Source organism: Prionailurus viverrinus, unplaced genomic scaffold, assembly GCF_022837055.1.
Source record: "Prionailurus viverrinus isolate Anna unplaced genomic scaffold, UM_Priviv_1.0 scaffold_53, whole genome shotgun sequence".
Classification (NCBI taxonomy): Eukaryota; Metazoa; Chordata; class Mammalia; order Carnivora; family Felidae; genus Prionailurus; species Prionailurus viverrinus.
In genome coordinates this window covers 1983526-2003428 of record NW_025927616.1, presented here as the reverse complement: position 1 = coordinate 2003428, position 19903 = coordinate 1983526, and the positions used below count along the sequence as shown (strand labels likewise).

At 51.2% G+C, this 19903-nt stretch overlaps 1 protein-coding gene across 1 annotated transcript; it reads left to right on the top strand.

Moving 5' to 3' along the window:
* The first annotated feature begins 3496 nt into the window (after nt 1-3496).
* On the top strand, nt 3497-17514 carry SDE2 (SDE2 telomere maintenance homolog). Its single transcript, XM_047848174.1, has 7 exons — nt 3497-3680; nt 9040-9157; nt 10807-10918; nt 11164-11333; nt 12063-12177; nt 14002-14494; nt 17186-17514. The coding sequence occupies exons 1-7, from the start codon at nt 3561-3563 to the stop codon at nt 17405-17407; spliced, it is 1350 nt and encodes a 449-aa protein (XP_047704130.1). The 5' UTR covers nt 3497-3560; the 3' UTR covers nt 17408-17514.
* The last annotated feature ends 2389 nt before the right edge of the window (nt 17515-19903 follow it).

Genomic DNA, 19903 nt, shown 5'->3' with positions numbered 1-19903 from the left:
CTTTTCAATGGCTTGGCCATGCAGAATTCATAAAGAACTATGGGTCTTTATTGCCAAGAGAGAAATTGAATTTCAATGTTGAAAGAATTCCAGTGCTCAGATACTCCATTTATGGAAGATGTGTGCTACGCCAGTTTGCTTTATAATTCTAATACAGTGACCGAAATTAAATTTTTTTTTTTTTATCGTAACAGCATTATTTGATGGCGACTTACGAATGAGGATAACCAAGAGGCCTTTGGAAACGAGTGTTGTGATAAATCAAACAAGGTAATATCCAGGGCGATCGGGAGTGACCGAATTTATTGATGAAAGTCCACCCCGAAGGAAGATCCTTCCTTCTTGCAGACACTGCAGAGAGGTGGGCTTCTGTACCCAGCACTGGCTGTGGGTCCAGATTTTTCTCCCGGCCGGGCACCGCCACCCTACTTTTCCGGAACCTCTGTCCTCTCCGGCTCCTGCCCGGCACCAGGGCTAAATGCACACCTTTTCTACCCTCAACTCCACCTCGCCCTTGACGTGTCCTGTTTCCTTCTGTCCAATAAAGGCGGCAGGGTGGGGCTGTGCCTTCTCTGGCTGCCACACGTCTTGGGTCCCTGTGTCAGGCTCCGCCTCCCACGCCATCCACCCCCCAGTGTGGACTCCACAGCTCCTACCCAGAAGCTGTTTTTCCATCCTAGGAGCTGACCTCATTGTTCCTGGGGCTGGAACCATCTAGAAGGCAACACTTGCCAGTTTAGGAGTTTATGCACTTTTGTGTTCGTGGCACAGGAGGAACCAAGCCGTACCATTGTCTTTTGTCATAACGATGGCATTAACAACTTCCTTTTCTTGCCCCTGAGCATGAACATGGCTGAAAACACATCAGTGTGCCCTGAATGTCACACAGGGACGAAGTCTGCAAATTCGCTAGTTTCGGAGCCCTGCTGTCATTGGTAAAAATTGCCAGAATGTCCAGACTCGCTTCCTGTTCTTGTGGCCCAGCGTGACATTTTGGCTCAGTTGAGCCCGTCATGGGTTGCCACACAAACATTGTCGGGAGCTGTCATTTCCTGGCAGGGGACAATTATCCCACATCGCCCCGGGACACTCTCACAGTGTCCTCCCGGCCCCAGCCAGTCCTCAAAGAGCAAAGGTGGAGCCAGAGTCAACCTTCTGGAGAACGCGGGCAGGAACAAAGTGTGGCTTATTGGAAAGAACACCGAGTATGTCCCCGGAGCAGGGCTACACTATTTTGCTAATAGAGGAACTGACCTCCACCCACTCACCACCTACTGGTCCCAACCCTACATGCATCTTCCTGTGCCTCCCCTGACACCATGAGGTGGGGAAGGTGATAGCAATTCTATGTTTCCGTAATCGCTGACCAGCCTGGCCACACAACAGTGCCCATTAGACACCACTGTATACTCTCAGCTGCCCAGCTAATCAGCTACCTGCCTAGAATTTTTTCTACTCCTATGACCTTGGCCAGAGCTCTAGCTTTAGGTAACTCAGTTTCCTCGTTATTGTTATTCATTTGTTTATTTTAGAGAGCTAGACCATTGTGTGGGGGAGGGGCGGAGGGAGAGAGAAGGTTCCAGGCTTAGTGTGACTGCAGGCTCCATCCACCAAAGTCTGGGATCATGACCTGAGCCGAAATCAAGAGTCAGACACTGAGCCCCCCAGGTGCCCCTCGAGTTGTTTTTTTTAATAATAGGAATTTAAGTGTAAGAATGAGATAAAGAGTGGACAGTTTCATTCAGACTTGGTTTTAGAAGGATGAAATTTAATGCCAGTAAATAAATGATGTGGACTTTCCTTACTGAAAAGGACTAATTGATCTTTACATATTTGAACCATTGCCCTGAAACAAAAATGTTATATAAAGCGAAGCTGGTCTTTTGTCTGCTTGCTTGTCGGAGAGGAGGACCTTTGAGATAGCCAATTTTTTTTTTTTTTTTTTTTTTAATCCCAAGGAAGAAGAAGAAATGAATGAACAAAGAGGCTTGGGGCTTGGCTTGGCTCCCTCGAGGTTGCACGTTCAGGGGGGCACTGAGGGTGGACAGTGGGGAGGCTCAAGTTTTCCAAAGTTTGGACTGTGTTGTTTTTTAATGTTTGTTTATTTTTGAGAGAGAGAGAGAGAGAGAGCGTGCAAGCAGGGGAGGGGCAGAGAGAGAGAGACTGAATCCAAAGCGAGCTCGGCGCCGAGCTCGAACTCACAAATGGCAAGATCATGACCTGAGCTGGTCTGTCGCTCAACCACCTTAGCCACCCAGGTGCCCCCCCCCTTTTTTTTTTAATTTCTTTTTTAATGTCCATTTATTTTGAGAGAGAATCCCAAGCAGGCTCCGTGCTGTCAGTGCAGAGCCCCACGTGGGGCTCGATCCCGCGAAGCAAGAGACCATGACCTGAGTAGAAACGCAGAGTCAGAGGCTTAACTGACTGAGCCGCTCAAGCGCCCCCCCTCCCCCACTGTGTTTTCATACTTGGTGGGGCCCCCATGGACTCCAACCAGGGTCACCACCAGAGCCACTCTCGGAAGCACTGCTCTCGAGGCACGACATCCTCACCATTTGGTGTAACTCTTCTGTCCCTGGGCCCTTTCTTTGCGTCCATTTCCCTCTGGTGTCAGGGAAATAAACACACCAGTTAGAGCCTGTAACTTCAGGGGCCTCGACCTTCCGAGTTCGCTCCTACAGCCACCCTTCAGTGACTTCCGAGTCTCTGCGAGGTGTCCTCTGCCCAGTGTCTTCAACCGCATAGGGTGGCCACCTCGGGTCAGCCCTGTGGAGTCCCCGCGCCGGGCGGTCAGTCTGCCTCGCCCTCTGCACCTCGGGGGACTTGGCTGTGCGGGCGGCCAGCCGCGGTCCCCATCGCCCCCGGGTCCCCGCACCGCGGGCTGCTGGGCTCTCCACCCCGCCCCACCCCGGCCCTCGCGCGGCCCGCTCCAGGGGGAGAGGGGAGGCGGTGTGCAAACGGCGCCGACAGCAGGAAGCAAGAAGGCCCTGCGCGCGGCCGGCAGCTGCTGCCGAGGAGGTGGGCGCTGGGCCACCGGGGAGCCCCCGCGGCCGCTCCCTGCCCCTTGGGCGGGGCGGCTCCGAGGCCGGAGGAGGCCGCCCCAACCGCTTCCGGGACTGCAGGGCCGCGCCTCCCGCCCCCGGGGAGCGCGCCTCCTCCGGCCCCGGCTCGCCGAGACCCAAAAATAACCGCGCGGCGTCACCGAAGGGGCCGAGGCCCGCGGGCGGCGCCCCGCACCCGCCTTATCGCGCGCGGCCAGAGCGCTGGAAACCCGGCCCCGCGCGGCCTTTTATACGGGGTCCCCCGAGCCCCGCCCCAGCAACGTCTCCTAGCAACGCCTCGCCCGCGCGCTCCGGCGCCTTATCGGCCTCCTCCAGGCCCTTCCCGTTCCCCTCCCCCGCCGGCGCGGCGCAGCGCGGGGGACCGGCCCACGTGACTGGCCCCAGGGGAGGGGCGGGGCGAGCGGCCGCTGTGGGGGCGGGGCGCTGAAGGCCCCGTGACGCCATCGAGGCGCGCCGGGCGAGTCGTGGCTCCTTCTTCCCCGGCAGTCGCTCGCTGAGATGGCGGAGGCTGCGGCGCTGGTGTGGGTTCGCGGCCCCGGCCTCGGGTGCCAGGCGGTGCGCTGTGCCTCGGCCTCGTGCTCCGTACGCGATGTGATCCGCCGACACTGCCAGGATCAGGTGGGGTTCGCGCTCCCCGGGAGGAGGGAGACAGCGGCGGGCGGAGCGGGGCGGGGAGGGCAGGGCTGGGTGACCAGGGTCTGGCAGGGGCGCGTCTCTTCCCTGGGGTTGTGTTTCTGGGGCTGAAGGCCCCCCAGTGTGAAGGTGCTTGGAGCTGCTGCTGAGGCCTTGTTTTGCTTTTGTGTTGGGGGGTTGGGGTGGTGGTGGTTCTATCTCCCTCCAGAGCGGGGAGCAGCCCCTCCGCTCTCAGGCGCTCAGTCCAGCCCTCGGTCTGGACTCTCAGCGCCCCGGGGCATTGTTCCTCCGTGCGTTCAGGAGGCCGTGGGACCCGCTGGCTTCTGAGGCTCATTTCCTTACATTTCCCCTGCAGGCACCCTATGCGTTTTGTCCCCTGATCACCCAGCCCGGTTAGCTCCAACCCGGGACAGAGTGCCCTGTCCAAACCCGGGCCACCGGATGGTGGCGGAGGGAGACGGGAAATGGGTTGTTCGGGTCGCTCGCTGGTCGAGGCCCAGCCCTCCCACTCGTGTCCTGGTGAGGGCGTGGGTTCGTGCGGTCTGTCGTTTAGATCTCTTCATTTGGCGGTCACATTTGTCCGTGCATATTTTTGAACACCTGTCACGGACTTGTAAAGTTCTGTGTGCGGTTTACTTAATAGTCAAGCAAGCAGCTTTTACCAGCCGAAAACTGGTAAACATTGAACCTGTTTGGTTCTTCAGTGGTCTCCCTGAATCTGATTTTAATTTTGGCCCTTGATGGAGTCGTCTGTTTTTCTTTATAACTTCACGAAGCCCCTCTTTTCCTAGGCTGTTTCTTCTGCTTTGCTACTTACGGGCTTAACACATGCTAACACTGCAGTCTAAACCGAATTTGTATTTGGACCGGTTCCATGAGGAAGCAACACGTCTTTCCAAATAATGTGGTTTTTCAGCTTCCCCATTTGTTTTTCTACACTGCAGTCCAGTGTGAAAGCTGTCAGAGGTGTGTTTGGCCATCCAGGTGGGGAACTGTTTTCCAGAATAGGTTTTAGTATCTCTGAAAATCTTATTTCATGAATAAGTGAAATATATTAGTTTAGTGATTTTAATATCTCTGAAAATATTTCTTATCTCATGGCAGTTGATCCAAAATGACCAGAAAGAATAGGATCTTAATCATGAGAAGTATTGGAAAAAATAATTCTAAGTAAGAGGGGAGAAATATAAATGAAGGATTCAGTCGGGTGCTCAAGAAATACAACCGTGGCATGTGTGAACAGAAACAAGAACCTTATAAAAGGGCATTTGATGAGATACTGGAACGAATAAAAATAGCTCAAGTTCACGTCTGTGCTTTTTATTTTTATTTATTTACTTATTAAAAAAATTTTTTTTTAAACATTTATTTATCTTTGAGAGACGGAGTGAGACAGAGCATGAGCAGGGGAGGGGCAGAGACACAGGGAGACACAGAATAGGAAGCAGCTCCAGGCTCCCAGCTGACAGCACACAGCCTGATGCGGGGGCTCAAACTCAGGAACTGCGAGGTCGTGACCTGAGCCCCCCAGGTGCCCCACATCTGTGCTTTTTAAAGCCAAATTATTGGGACGCAGGATGAAGTCAGTGTTAGTTCCCACCGAGAGAGTAAAAATCTGTTGGCTGGTCTGCAGCCTAGGATAGCACAGATGAAGCCGGCTGCAGAATTAATAGGAAATTTATTTCTCCCGGGGACCTGGTGCGGTTGTGAAATGTCATCGTGACTCCCTCGGCAGTCTCCTGCTTTCTGATTCACCGAGAAGCCTCGATCTAGAAAATTACAGACTATGAGACACTTTCCTGTTTGAAACGTTATCAGTAAGAATGAAGCATCCCACTCTTGCTTGGAGAATCTAAGTCCCTTTGATCCAGAGAAGCACTCTATCTGGATTTCCAGCCTGGGCGCAGAACTTCAGATTCGGAGTTCTGAACACGACATTCCACGTTTATCTTAACTTTGTGGTTTCCGAGGAGACAGGAGCCTGGATCTAATCTACTTCGTAGTCTGGACCTGATGTTGCCCCTTTTAGACACAGCTCAGCTCATTTTGAGTCTCTCAAAACACTTTCAGTTAAATTTCACCCAAATTCCACCCTTGCCCCAAATCCTGCAACAATTATTTTTTGGTGGTGGTGGTGAGACACCCCTGGAGTGCAATCCCACACCCCCCCCCTCCCCCCCCCAGCAGTGAGTCAATAAACTTGGCTTTGTTGAACTACTGGTCTGTGTCTGGTAGCCTCAGGCTTTGTGTTCGAAAAACTTGATAATGTGCAAAGGTTAAAGGCCCTTGAATTGATTCTAAATTTCCTTTGCTCTTGGTTTCTACTAGTGATTGTTGACAAGAATGTGACAAGTAGAAAATGCAATTTTGTTGATCAGTTGTCTTAACAAGCAGTTCTTGTTTGGAAATGGAGTGTGGTGTATACGATTTTTCTGCTTTCGCATGAATGTCTTTTAAAGTTATTTAGAATTTTGGGGGCACCTGGGTGGCCCAGTCGGCTAAGCATCCAACTTCGGCTCAGGTCATGATCTCACGGTTTGTGGGTTCAAACCCCACGTAGTCTCTGTGCTGATAGCTCGGAGCCTGGAGCCTGTTTTGGATTCTGTGTCCCCCCCTCTCTCTCTGCCCGTGCCCCGCTTGTGTTCTCTCTTTCTCGAAAATAAATGAGTGAACATTAAAAATTAAAAAAAAAATTGTAATTACCCTCGCTTTGCCCAGTGTCTTGTCCCGTCTTCCCTACTGAATGGCTTACTTAGCATTAGTTCTCTCTCCCCTGCATTTCCCAGTGTTTTCCCTTTTTCCTGGATCAGTCCTCCCAGTGCGCACACTTGAGCCCACATCCCTTCCAGCTGTCCCCTCATCTTCCCTGGTTTTCTTTATAGAAAGTACCCTTGAAAATACCCTACCTCTCCTTCGTTAGGTCCTCCAGTTGGGCTTCCGTCCCCATCACTCCAGCAGACCAGCTCGCGCCTCGCGGGTCAGGGTCTTATGTGTTGCCGTATCTGGTGATCAGTTTCCAGTCTTCCTCTCTCGTGGCCTCTCAGCATCCGTGGGCACAGGCGACCGTTCCCTCCTTGCATGCTTTGCTTACCGGTCCAGACGTCACCCTCATTCTCTTCCACCTCACTAGCCTCCCTTCCAGTGTCTCTTGCAGCTTCCTCCTTCTCTCCCTGGTCTCTAAACCTTAGAGTGGCCGGGCCAAGCTTTCTGATCCTTGTTCTGATGCTTCCTCCTCCCCCACGTGGGCAACTTCGTCCATTCTCAGGGCGGTAAGTACCATCGATGTGTTGACGTCTCCCAGATGTAAGGCTCCAGCCCAGCCCTCTGCCCCAGACTCCAGACTTGCGTCCCCACCGGGTTACCCCGCATCTCGCATGGCTATTAGGCCTCTCAAAGAAGCACACCCAGCATGAGACCAGTACTCTCCCCAAATACGTGCCGTCTCACTCTTCCCCTTAGACCAGATTTTTGGCCTCCTCTGTATTTCTCTGTTGATCTCACTGCCCTTACTCAGGGCACTAGGGCCCCCCACGGTCCTCATCACCTTCCGTCTACCACCCCTGGTGCAGATGGCCCTCGCGTCTCACCTGGATTGTCATGATGTGACGTCTCTGCTTCTGTAGTCTCATTTCCAGTTCAGCAGCTTGAGTGGTCCTTTTTTTTTTTTTTTTTTTTTTAATGTGTTATTTATTTTTGAGACAGAGAGAGACAGAGCGTGAGCAGGGGAGGGGCAGAGAGAGAGAGGGAGACACAGAATCCGAAGCAGGCTCCGGGCTCTGAGCTGTCAGCACAGAGCCCGACATGGGACTCGAACCATGAATCGCAAGATCATGACCTGAGCCGAAGTCGGATGCTTAACTGACTGAGCCACCCAGGCACCCCATAGAGTGATCCTTAAAGACTATAACTCAGCTCTCAATTTGTTCAAAACCCTGCAGTGGCTTCATTCAGAGTAAAACCAAAGTCCTTACAGTGGCTTCTAAGGCCTTCTCCTTCCCCTTTTGTAGATTTCTTCCAGCCACATCAGTGGGGTTGCTGTTCCATGCGTATCTAGGCTTATCCCTCCTGCCCGCCTTTGCATTTGGGCTCTCTGGAGTGCTGTCCCCCACGTGGCCTGTTCTCTCCCTTTGCTTAATTCTCTGCTCAAATGTCACTTGGCCCGAGAGGCTCCTCTTGACCACCTGTATGTAAAATGTATTACCACCGTGCCCGTCTGCGTATGCTGCCCCTTCACTCTGCTCATCGCCATTTGACATAGTATGTACTTCGTGTGTTCGTCATCTGGGTTTCCCCACTGGAGTGTAAGCTCCGTGAGGGAGGGTCTGTGTTCACTGTATTATTCCCTACAGCATCCCAGCGCTTAGAAAGTACCTGGCAAACAGTAGGGACTTAATATTTGTTGAATGAACAGGTAGTTCCTGTTGAAATAGCTGGGTGGTGTGGTTCAGAGTGAGTGTTCGTTGTGTCTATTTTTGGAAGATACCAATCGTGCATTTAAAAAAAAAAAATTCTTAGAGCTTGTGTGTGCAAGCTGGGAAGGGGCAGAGGGAGGGGGAGAGAGAATCCCAAGCAGGCCCCACACTCAGCGAGGAGCCCAACACGGTACTTGATCTCACGACCATGAGATCCTGACCTGAGCCGAAATCAAGAGTCCGACGCTCAATGGACGGAGTCACCCAGGCACCCCACTAGTCATGCATTTTTCCTTTTGTTGGGGTTTGGTCTCTTAGCACTTGATGTTACAGATTTAATTGTGTACTTCGGAGGGTACTCCTCTGTTGTCTCGCTTTATGGCATCACAGACTTGGTTAGAAAGACTTAACAGTTTATATATTTTTTATCTATCACTCGTTCTGAGAATTTTTGAAATACACGGAGCGGGCTTAGGGCTATGCCGGCTTCTGCTGTGAGTCGGGGACACGAGCAGAGATCACCGCCGCCGGCTGGCCCAGAATACTTAACGGTCACTTCCAAACCTGTTCGGCTTGACATTCCCCGTTTACAAAAGTCAGGACAGGATGGGAGTTGCAGAGTTAACTGGGTCTGAGCCCCATACGGCTCCCTACCTTGGCTCTGGTTTCCTGCCAGAGAAGAAGGCAGCGGTTTTTATTTTCACCCGAAAGACAAAAAGTTCTCGTACGTGTCATGGTGAGGTGTCAGGAAAAAATTGTGCGAAATGACTTTTTTCTTTCAGTAGTTTCGACTTTCAGTTCAGCAAATGCTCGTTGACCACTCGCTCTCTGCGTGTAACCGGAGTAATGAAAAGATAACGGCCAGGCCCCTTCCCGCAGGAAGCTCATATTGTCTCGTAAACAGCACTTAAAAACCCCAAACTTGTCTCTAGGATGTTCCAGTGGAATGCTTCTTTGTGAAGTGCGACGGATCGCTCACGGACACCAGTGACAGAGTGCGGCATGGCGCTGTCTATAGTCTGGAACCCAGGCTCCGCGGCGGCAAAGGAGGTAGGACAGGAGCAGCGGCTGCTCGCCGTGGAGCCCCCGCCTTGAGCCCCGTGCGTTAAATTCACCGGCTCCTTGGCCTCTGTAGTTTCCGGTTTTGTTTGCCTTCTGAACTCCTTTAGTTACTTACCTAGTTTTGAATATTTTCTCTTTTATTCCTTTTTTTTTTTTTTTTTTTTTTTAAGTTTATTTGAGAGAGATCTCAAGCAGAGGAGGGGCGGTGGGGGGGGAGAGAATCCCACACAGGCTCTGCACTGTCAGCACAGAGCCTGATGCGGGGCTTGATCTCACGAACCCTGAGGTCATCACCTCAGTCAGGATCAAGGGTTGGACGCTTAATTGACCGAGCCACCCAGGCACCCGTTTCTTTTATTCTTTTTGAGGACTATATTGTCTGATTAGTTTCTACCTTCGTCAGCAGAATAGCACTCGGGCAACCTAGGTTCTAAAACTTCGGGGAAGATTTGAAGAGAGATGATCATTACTCTGTCCAGTTTGCTGAAGGAGGAACGTTAAAACAACTAAATCGGCTGCTTTCATCAAGATTTTGTCTGGTTATCGTAGCTCCAAGGGAGGACTGACGTCAGCTTGTGAAATAACAGTCATTTCCAGGTCGGGGTAGATTAAGAGGGAAAAGAAACTAAACGAGCAAACACTGAGAATAACAGGGGTTCTGGGTATTTCTCCTGATGTACTGGCCTGTAATCCCGAAGCTTTCTCAACACCTACCGTGCTTTGGTGCGGTTTTCAGAGAGCTGGCATCGAATTACAATCATCCTGCTGCTGTTTGAAACTGTGTCCGGGAGAATGAAGCTGATCACATGAGCCAGTGACAACTTAAAATTGCTTTTCCTTTGAAACTCACTGCAAAATCTCACCATAAATTACTTCTTAATTTTTTTATTAAAATTTTTTCTAAGTATATTTAAGACAGAGAGAGAGTTGGGGCACCTGGGTGGCTCAGTCGGTGAAGCGTTCGACTTCTACTCAGGTCATGATCTCGCCATTTCTGGGTTCGAGCCCCGTGTCAGGGTCTGTGCTGACAGCTCAGAGCCCGGAGCCTGCTTTGGATTCTATGTCTCCCTTTCTCTCTCTGCCCCTCCCCCCCACTCGCCTGCGTGCTCCCTCTCTCTCAAAAACAAAAAAAATTTTTTTTGAAAAATTAAAAAAGAGTGGACACGTGAATGCGAACGGGGGAGGGGGCGGTGGCAGAGAGAAGGGAGAGGGAGAACCCCAAGCAGGCTCCACGTTGTCTGCACAGAGCCCAGTGTGGGCTCTGAACTCATGAACTGTGAGATCTTGACCTGAGCTGAAACCAGACGCTTAGCTGACTGAGCCACCCCACGGGCCCCTCACCATGAGGTTTTAAGTTCTTCATCTGGGAATCTTGGGATCTGTGGCACTGGGCAAAGCCCTCCGAAGAGCCCCACTGGCGTGGACGCAGTGTTGCGGAGATCCAAAGGAAGGGCGAAGGTGTGAGGCTGAATCGAGTTTATCGGTCCTGACATCCCTTTCTTAAAAAAAAAAAAAAAAAAAAAGAATGAAAGAGATCCTTTTTACTCTTGTGGCCGAACACTGTTTTCGCGAATTGGCCTTTACCCACCCCCTTGAACCCCCTCACCTGCTCTCTCCAAATGTGTGTATCTGCTCAGGGTTCGGATCTATGCTCCGCGCGCTTGGTGCTCAGATCGAGAAGACGACCAACCGAGAGGCTTGCCGGGACCTCAGCGGGCGGAGGCTGCGAGATGTCAACCACGAGAAGGCGTAAGACGCCCCCTGTTTGGGTTGTTTCGAAGAGAGCGGTGTTTTCTGTCGGTGGTGGTCGTGTGCGTGCCGTGCGTACGGAAACGTAGACTTGAAATGTTAGTGCTCTCATCCATCGCTCTCGACTCTCATCTCTCCCTGTCCGAGGGAAAGTCACAGCACGCGCGGGACAGGGCGAATTTGTCGCTGGGGAGGGGCTCTTTCTGCGTAAAGGGGCGGGCGCGTGATCGTCTCTCGCGTCCCAGGATGGCCGAGTGGGTGAAACAGCAGGCCGAGCGAGAGGCTGAAAAGGAGCAGAAGCGTCTGGAGCGGCTGCAGCGGAAGCTGGCGGAACCCAGACCCTGCTCGGCCAACCCCGCCTACCAGCGGCAGTGCCACGAGATGGCCGAGCGCCTGGAGGACTCGGTCCTCAAAGGTGAGAAGGAGTCACGCTGTCCCCCGCACACGGAGGGCGGTCCTCGGGTCCCTTGGGTTACAGAGCCCCGAGGACCGGATGGAGGCCGGGGGGTGGGGGTCTCCACTCAGTGACACCCCACGCTCCTTACACCCCAGCACAGACGGCACACGCACACGGTGTTTGTACTTGGCTCCCGCGGGCCCCAGGTAAGAGCCTCCTTGTGCTCGGTGGGGGTGCCCTGTGTCTTCAGGAGGAGTTGAGACCTCAGCACGTTTGTTTCTAGTTTTAGGTCAGTGTTTTTAATGGTATTTTAAGGAGAACGACGGTCCTTGGCTTCCGTGTGTGTTTTTTGTATCCAGAGCGTTAATGCTGGGGCCGTTGGGGGTTCGGCTGAATCAGAAGGAATCTTTTCAGTCAGGAGGTTATGACAAAGTGATACCCAAGTGATGTGTACAAGGGGGCAGACCAGCAGGCGTGGGGAGGCCGGACACGAACCTGTCCGTGTCAGGGCTGCAGACTGGATGCTGGTGTTCTCAAACCTGCTTCCAGAGCCGGAAAGCTCAGTGCTTAGCTCTGTGTAAATTTGAGGTGACTCTCACAGTAACCGTAGCAAATCTTGGTCCGATAAGAGACTAGATCCAGAGCTTCGGATGACAACGCAGTTGTCTTGTAGTCCGTACTGGTTATGACTTCTTTAATTGTCCTTACTCCTGACAGCGTAACTGAGTTGTTAACACTTGTGGTTAGGTATGCAGGCTGCTTCCAGCAAGGTGGTGTCGGTGGAAATTGGGGAGAGTCGGAAACGACCCAACAAATCAAAAACGGACAGAGGAGCCAGTTCAGGGAAGAGGAAATGCTTTTGGTAAGTATGTGCTTCGTTTTCGTCGCGAAGAGATCTGTGCGGACTGACGCATTTCCTTGTTGTCTCTCTGGCATAAACACTTTTAGTTTTTCATTTTTATTTAATTTTTAAGTTCACTTATCTATTTTGAGGGGAAGGGAGAGGGAGGGAAAGAGGGAGGGAGAGAAGGAGAGAGAGAGCATGCTAAGCAGCCTCTGCACTGGCAGTGCAGAGCCCGATGTGGGGCTTGAACCCGTGAACTGTGAGATCACGACCTGAGCCGAAATCAAGGGTTGGACACTTATCCGAGTGAGCCACCCAGGCGCCCCTGGCATAAACGCTTTTTAAAGTAATGTTTGAAGGGAGCTCAGAAATTTCCAGAATGCTTCGGTCTTCAATTCTGCACGGTTGTCACACTGGACACACCGCTTGTGGCTTCTGCCTCGAGTACCAGGCATGCCGTCTAAAGGAGCAGGGTTTTTTTACAGTGAAAGATCACCCAAAAGTAAGTTTATACTTGAATTACTGTTTGGCGTTGAAAGAGTTAACTTTCAGACATTCTTGGTGGAACCTGTACTTTCTAGATTGTTCTGTCTTCTCTGTGGGTTTTCACGGTCGTTACTGACGTGTTTGGCCGCTGCCCGACCTCTCCTGGCCGCTTGTGCACTTGCCGCTGGAAAGCACAGTGATGCCTTTTCTTGTCCGTCCCCGGGAGCTCTCCCGCCCTTCCCACTTGGTCCTCCGGTTACTAGTTCTAGAAAATCCCTTGGGCTTGAGTTCTAGAAAATCCGTCCAGATGGATCTTGCTTCCTTGTCGGCTTCCGCCTTGGGGATAGAAAGAAAATTATTAACCGAAGACCACGTAACTCTGTGAGTCCAGCATAGAACCTGAGGTGTTCTTTGTGAAACAGGAATCAAGCGTTCTTGAGAGAAAGGTAGCGGTGTTGTGTGTTGGGGCAACGGCTAGCGAGACAGAGACAGTGTGAGCAGGGAAGGGGCAGAAGGAGAGGGAGACAGAGAGAGGATCCCAAGCAGGCTCTTCGATGTGGGGCTTGAACTCACGAACCGCGAGATCATGACCTGAGCCACAATCAAGAGTCGGATGCTTAACCGACTGAGCCACCCAGGCGCCCCGAGATATGATTTATATACGCCAAAGTTCACACGTTCTGATTGAATAGTTGTGTGAGTGTTGAAAAATCGTGTAACCGCTACCAAAATCGAGATACAGAATATCGCATTTCCCTAAAAATTGCCGGTGTGCCCCTTCACGGTTAGTTCTCGCGCCCCCGACCCCGAACCCCACTGATCTGTGATGGTTTTGTCTTTCTGGGGGTGTCCCACAGCCCTGCGTGTCTGGCTTTTCTCACTTAGCGCGATGCTTTGCAGCCCGTGGCTGGGATTGTATGCGTCATTCGTTCCTCCTTAGTGCCAGGTATTATCTTTTCTATCTCTCCGTTCTCCTGTCGATAGTTTGGGAAGTTTCCAGTTGGGGGCAATTACAGACTTTTCTTTTAACTGCTTGTTATCTTATCTAGTTTCTAACAGTTGAGATTCATAGGAGATAGGAAAAATAGCTTTAGACAAAAATCAGTTTTGCTCTAAGAGATTCACGCCTTTAAAGAGGAGTCCTTCTCGGATCTTTAGGACAGTGGGTTCCAGGCGGGTTCCGGTCGTAACTGAATCTCGCCGTCCGCTTATCCCCGGGAGTATCTTCTGGAACTTACCTGCCCTCCATCTCCAGCGAGCAGATACTTGGATCCGACAGGGCCCGCTCCCTGGACAGGCGGGGGCTCTGTCCACATAGAAGCTGGGGGTGGTGTCACGCCTTTCTGTCCCCTGCAGGTTGGGCACGGAAGGACTAGAGACCGCGGAGGAGTCCAGCTCAGAGACCTCGGATGGCGAGGAAGAAGCTCCCGGCACTTCAGGAGTGAGCTTCCACACTCCCAGAAACGGCGATGGCGCTGAGGCGGCAGCCGAATCTGCCGGCAGCTGTCCGAGGGCGGGCGTGCGGGCTGCGGACTCTAGGCCCCCGGAGCCGCCGCAGGCGCCCGGGCCAGGCGCTGGGTGTGCGGTCTCCGCAGACGCCGGGCCGGGCCGGACCTCCGCCGGGGGGCGCGAGCAGGGGACCGTGGCCGTGGAAACAGAGAAGAGCCTGGAGCAGGGAGGGGCCGGGGGCGAGGAGCCCGCAGAAGAGGGGGCGGCCGGGGCAGGACCGACCGAAGAGTCACAGGCACAGGCACGGGAGGCGACTGACGCGGCTGCCGAGGTAGCGCCCGGAAAGTGCGGGGGAAGCGCGCCCGTGACCAAACCGGAGGACGGCCGGTCAGGAAACTCGGTAAGTGACTTGGGGCCCCGTCTCCGGCCCCGTCTCCGGCCTCAGTAAGTCCTTGAAATGAAAACGTGCCCCCCCCCCCCCCCCCCCGAGCTGCTTGGGGGAAGGTCCGTTACATGACCAGCGGTGCGATGAGTGAAGCTTGCCTAACCCCTCCGAAAATCCTAGATTGGTTTCTTTTCAAGTCTGGGGTGTGTATCGTTTTGCCACGGGGCGGTGTCCCTGGTTCCCTAGTTTATCGGTTCTAAGCTGCGCATTTACCATTTTAGCAATCTGTGAATTTGGACACGCGTCACATATCATAGTTTAGTTGGTATCGGTTATCCTTTTTTTTATGTTTATTTTTGAGAGAGTGCAGGCGCCCACGCGCGAGTGGGGCAGGGGCTGGGAGGGGGACACAGAGGGTCCGAAGCGGGTTCCACACTGACTGCAGCGAGCCCGACGCGGGGCTCGAACTCACGAGCCGCGAAATCACGACCGGAGCCAACCGCTGACGCCCAACGGACGCAGCCCCCCAGGCGCCCCTGTTTGTTGTTCGTCGATAACATAGACGATAACGAGCCGTGATGCGGCAGATGGCATTTTAGAGGGGCTGAAACGTGCTCATTTTCTGGCACCGAATCCCCGGTTGCTTTGTTTCTTTCTCGCGTGCGAGACTGTTGGGACAGTTGGCGTCAGCGGGATGTGACGCTATCTCCGCAGGGAGAGGGTCAGCTGCCTTCTAATTTGTCCTCGCATCTTAAGCTCTGCAACCCGCCATCAAAGGATGGTTTTCGCTGTGCACAGTGTCCCTCCGGTTGTTCAGGACTCACGGCCTTCAGCGGACCAGCTTCCAGGAAGACTCTTCAGCGTTCACCGTTTGAACTAATAATGATTTGCTTTTTAGACTAGATGCACCCGGAACTACCTGCTGTCCTTCGGTAAACACGAAGCCTATCCTTATTTGTTTAACCAGCACCTTCCCTACCCTCAATTACAAAGCAGGAAGGCATCGATTGCATTCTCTAGGGAGGACAGTGGAATTGTTTATGCAGAGGGCTTTAATTTGGCTCTCACGCCATTTCTGCAAGGGTCAGCCTGTAGCTTTTGTGTTACTCTTTTTTTATGTTTACTTTTGAGACAGAGAGACGGAGTGTGAGCGGGGAAGGGGCAGAGAAAGAGAGGGAGACAGAATCCCAAGCAGGCTCCAGGCTCCGACAGCTCGGAGCCCAACACGGGGCTTGAACTCATGAACTTTGAGATGATGACCTGAGCCGAAGTCGGCCGCTCACCTGACTGAGCCACCCGGGCGCCCCTATAGTATTCTTATACATTAGAAGCTTTTTCCTGTCTGAAGTCATAGAAACGTGAGTAAAGGGATATTTTAGGCATAGGATAAGGAATAAGACCCGGTTGACTTCTTTGAGCCTTCAGTCATGGAAACTGTTCTTGGTGGGGAGGTACGGATGTGTTCCTCACCACCGTGTGCAGCCATAGGTGGTGATTTAGGATTTGGCCAGAAATAATGAAACCAAGATTTACTCCTGAAAGCTACCAAAATGGTTCTTTTTAAAAAATAAAGTTCAACAAGAAGGATTAAGATTCTGTCCCTAGAACTCTTTAACGATTGAAAAATAACTTACTGTGACGGAAAATTACTCTTCTTGAATATATATTTTTTATAATTTTTTTAATGTTGATTTATTCTTGAGAGAGAGACACACAGTGTGAGCAGGAGAGGGGCCGAGAGAGAGGGAGACACAGAATCGGAAGCAGGCTCCAGGCTCCGAGCTGTCAGCACACAGCTCGACGCGGGGCTCGAACCCACGGGCTGCGAGATCATGACCTGAGCTGAAGTCGGACGCTTCACCGACTGAGCCACCCAGGCGCCCCATTGAATATATTTTTTAAAAACTCCCGTATACGAACATTTTTGTCCTTTGCAGAGCGTCCCTGGCTAGAAGTATTTCCTTGCGTCTGAGAGTCTGGAAAGGCTGCCGGACGGCTCGAACGATTACAAGGCTGTTGAACCGTGTTTGGATTTGTTGAGTTATAACCGTGGGAACTCAAACAGTCTTAATCATTAAGTTAGAGAGTGTCAGGGTGATGGAATCAGAAGATGTGCAGGCCTGGAGTCTCATGAATGTTAAACTTTACGAGGGTGCCACTCTTGGTTGTAACAGTGTGGGGCTGGGCTGGATGTGTCTTGCTGTTTGACCTACTGTAAAATCCAAAAAGGAAGAAAAGTCATATTAAGAATCTGGGGGGGGTGGTGCCTGGGTGGCTCAGTCGGTGAAGCGTCCGACTCTTGGTTTCGGCTCTGGTCATTATCTTGCAGTTTGAGAGTTCGAGCCCCGATTTGGGCCGACAGCATGGAGCCTGCTTGGGATTCTCTCTCTCTCCCTCTCTCTCTGCCCCTTCCCCTCCCGCTCTGTCTCTCTCGAAATGAATACACTTAAAAAAGGAATCTGGGCATCTTGTAACTTCTGTGACTGTTCTGAATGCTTGTTTCTAAATGTACAGATGAGAAATCATGGTCGTCAGTGTTCGTAATGAGAATCTGTGTGGAATGACACGTGGACGATTATTAAAATTCAGTAGCGAGATACGGCTAATTAAATGAGAATTCCTTGATCAGCAGAGCACCGTGGACAGTTAAGGAGAGTCCTCAGGGGGAGGAGCTGGTTTTAAATACTTTCTTTTCTTTCCTCTCAGGATACTGGTCTGGCAACTCTAGACTTGCTGGCATTCACCTCCGCGGCGGAAATGGAGGCGCTGGGCTTGGACAGGCTCAAGAGTGAACTGACGGCCCGGGGGCTGAAATGTGGGGGCACCCTGCGGGAGCGGGCCGCCAGGCTCTTTTCTGTCCGCGGCCTGGCCAGGGAGCAGATGGACCCCGCTCTGTTCGCCAGGCCGCCGAGGGGGAAGAAGAAATGAATGGCCGTGGCCGATTTCCTCCTCCTGTATCGTCTGGCGTTTCTAACGTGCATAGTGGTGGCTCTTGGCCATTCTTCCTGTTGATATTAAAGCTGACTTTTTAATAACCCAGTTCCAACTCTCCTTTTGTTCGCTCTTTATAGAATTAATGTGTGAGACCGTCTGGGCTGGAAGTTTTCTTTGCGGGATGGGTTTTTATAACAGATTTCGTTTTCTTTAATACCTATAGGGCTGGCCGGCCTTTTGGTTTCCTCTTGTGTCGTTTAGGCAAGTCATACTGTTGACCCTTGAACATCACAGGTCTGGGAAGCACGGGTCCACAGGTATGTGGGTTTTTTTCAGTAAGTACAGCACGGCACTGTAAACGTATTTTAGGATTTTTCCCAGTAACGTTTTCTTCTCTCGAGTTCACTTTCTTGTGAGAATGCCACCTGCAAAGTAGGTGTTCAGCCGCCGTTTATGTTCTTAGTCCTCCCGTCCACAGGAGGGTAGGGGTAGCCGGGGTATTTGGGCACCGTCAAAAGTTATACACGGCTTTTCAGCTGCCCGGGGGTCGATGCCTCTAACCCCTGCATCGTTCAAGGGTCAGCTGTGTTTTCGAGGAATTTATTCATTTGACCCAAGTTGTTAGTTTTTTGGACATAATTACTCATGGTGGTCCCTCCCTGTTTATTTATTTACTTTTTAATTTAAGTTTTCTTTAATTTTGAGAGGAAGGAAGGGAGAGAGAGTGTGCACAGGGGAGGGCAGAGAGAGGGAAAGAGAGAGGATCCCAAGCAGGCTCCGCGTTGCCAGGGCAGAGCCTGACACGGGGCTTGAACCCACGAACCGTGAGATCACGACCTGAGCCGAAATCAAGAGTCGGATGCTCAACTGACTGAGCCACCCAGGCGCCCCTAGGCCTTTCTCTGATACAAGTATTTAAAGTTACACGCTTTTCTTTAAGCACCGCTTTAGATTGGTGTTAGATTTATTTTGGGTTGATTATCTGGAAGTATATTGCCTACTTCACAGGGGTTTGTTTTCTTTCCCCTAAATGTCTTACTGATTTGTGCTTTCATTCCATCCAGGTTGGAGAATATGTTTATGGTTTCAATCTTTGTAGTCTTACTCATGATATGACTCAGTATATGGCCTGTCTTGCTGAGCGTTCCACATACACTTGAAAAAAAAATGCGTTTTCCGAAACGGTGGGTGAATTTGTTCTGTAATACCGATTAGGTAATTAATACTATCGTTCACATTTCTGTGTCTTTACAGATTTTTTGTGTGTCACGTGTTGAGAGGTGTTCTGATCTATTGTGTTTGTGCCATGGTCCCGTTCCTCTAATTGTATCGATTTACTCCATATCTGGAAGGTCTGTTACTAGGTTATGTTACATCCTACGAATGAACTGAGCATTTTGTTGTTACGAAACTTCCCTCTTTACCTCTGGTGACATCCTTTGTTTCCAACTCCGCTGTATCTGATGTGAATTAGAGCTGCTCCGGCCTTCTGATGCTGTTTGCATACCTTTTTCTGTTCGTTCACTTCTTACCTCTCTGTGTCTCTCTATTTAAAAGAAGGGGAATTCGTGTACACCCCATATACTTGGATCTCACACTTTTATCTGTTCTGGCCCTGCCACTTATTTATTTGTGTCCTTATCACTTACAGATTTTTTCTTAGTTTTTAATTTCATGTATTTGTTTTTTCATTTACGCCCAAATTCGTTCGCATATCGTGCAACAATGATTCCAGGAGTAGATTCCTTAGTGCCCCTGACCCATGTAGCCCATCTCTCCCCATCCCCAACCCCTCCCGTAACCCTCGGTTTGTTCTCCATATTTAAGAGTCTCTTATGCTTTGTCCCCCTCCCTGTTTTTATATTATTTTTGTTTCCCTTCCCTTCTGTTCATCTGTTTTGTCTCAAAAGTCCTCATGTGAGTGAAGTCATACGATTTTTGTCTTTCTCTGACTAGTTTCACTTAGCATAATACCTTCCAGTTCCATCCACATAGTTGCAAATGGCAAGATTTCATTCTTCTTGATTGCCGAGTGATACTCCAGTGTGTGTGTGTGTGTGTGTGTGTGTGTGTGTGTGTGTGTGTGTGTGTATGCACACCACATCTTTATCCGTTCATCCATCAGTGGACATTCGGGCTCTTTCCATACTTTGGCTCTTGTCGATAGCGCTGCTATAAACCTGGGGGTGCATGCGTCCCTTCGAAACACCACATCCGTATCCCTTGGATAAATGCCTAGTAGTGCAATTGCTGGGTCGTAGGGTAGTTCTCTTTTTAGTTTTTTGAGGAACCTCCATCCTGTCTTCCAGAGTGGCTGCGCCAGCCTGCATTCCCAGACAGATTTTTAAAAAATAATATCTATACCCCACATGAGGTTCAAACTCACGACCCCAAGATCAAGAGTTGCATGCTCCACTGACTGAACCAGCCCGGTGCCCCAGGCTGAGCCTGTTTTGTGTGTTTATTAACATTGGATGTGATTATTGGTAT

Excerpts from the sequence above, each read along its gene's own strand:
- SDE2 (XM_047848174.1), top strand. The coding sequence starts at position 3,561 with ATGGCGGAGGCTGCGGCGCTGGTGTGGGTTCGCGGCCCCGGCCTCGGG. Across the intron at positions 9,158-10,806 it reads GCTCCGCGGCGGCAAAGGAG|GGTTCGGATCTATGCTCCGC; the intron begins GTAGGACAGGAG and ends GTATCTGCTCAG. Across the intron at positions 11,334-12,062 it reads GGAGGACTCGGTCCTCAAAG|GTATGCAGGCTGCTTCCAGC; the intron begins GTGAGAAGGAGT and ends ACTTGTGGTTAG.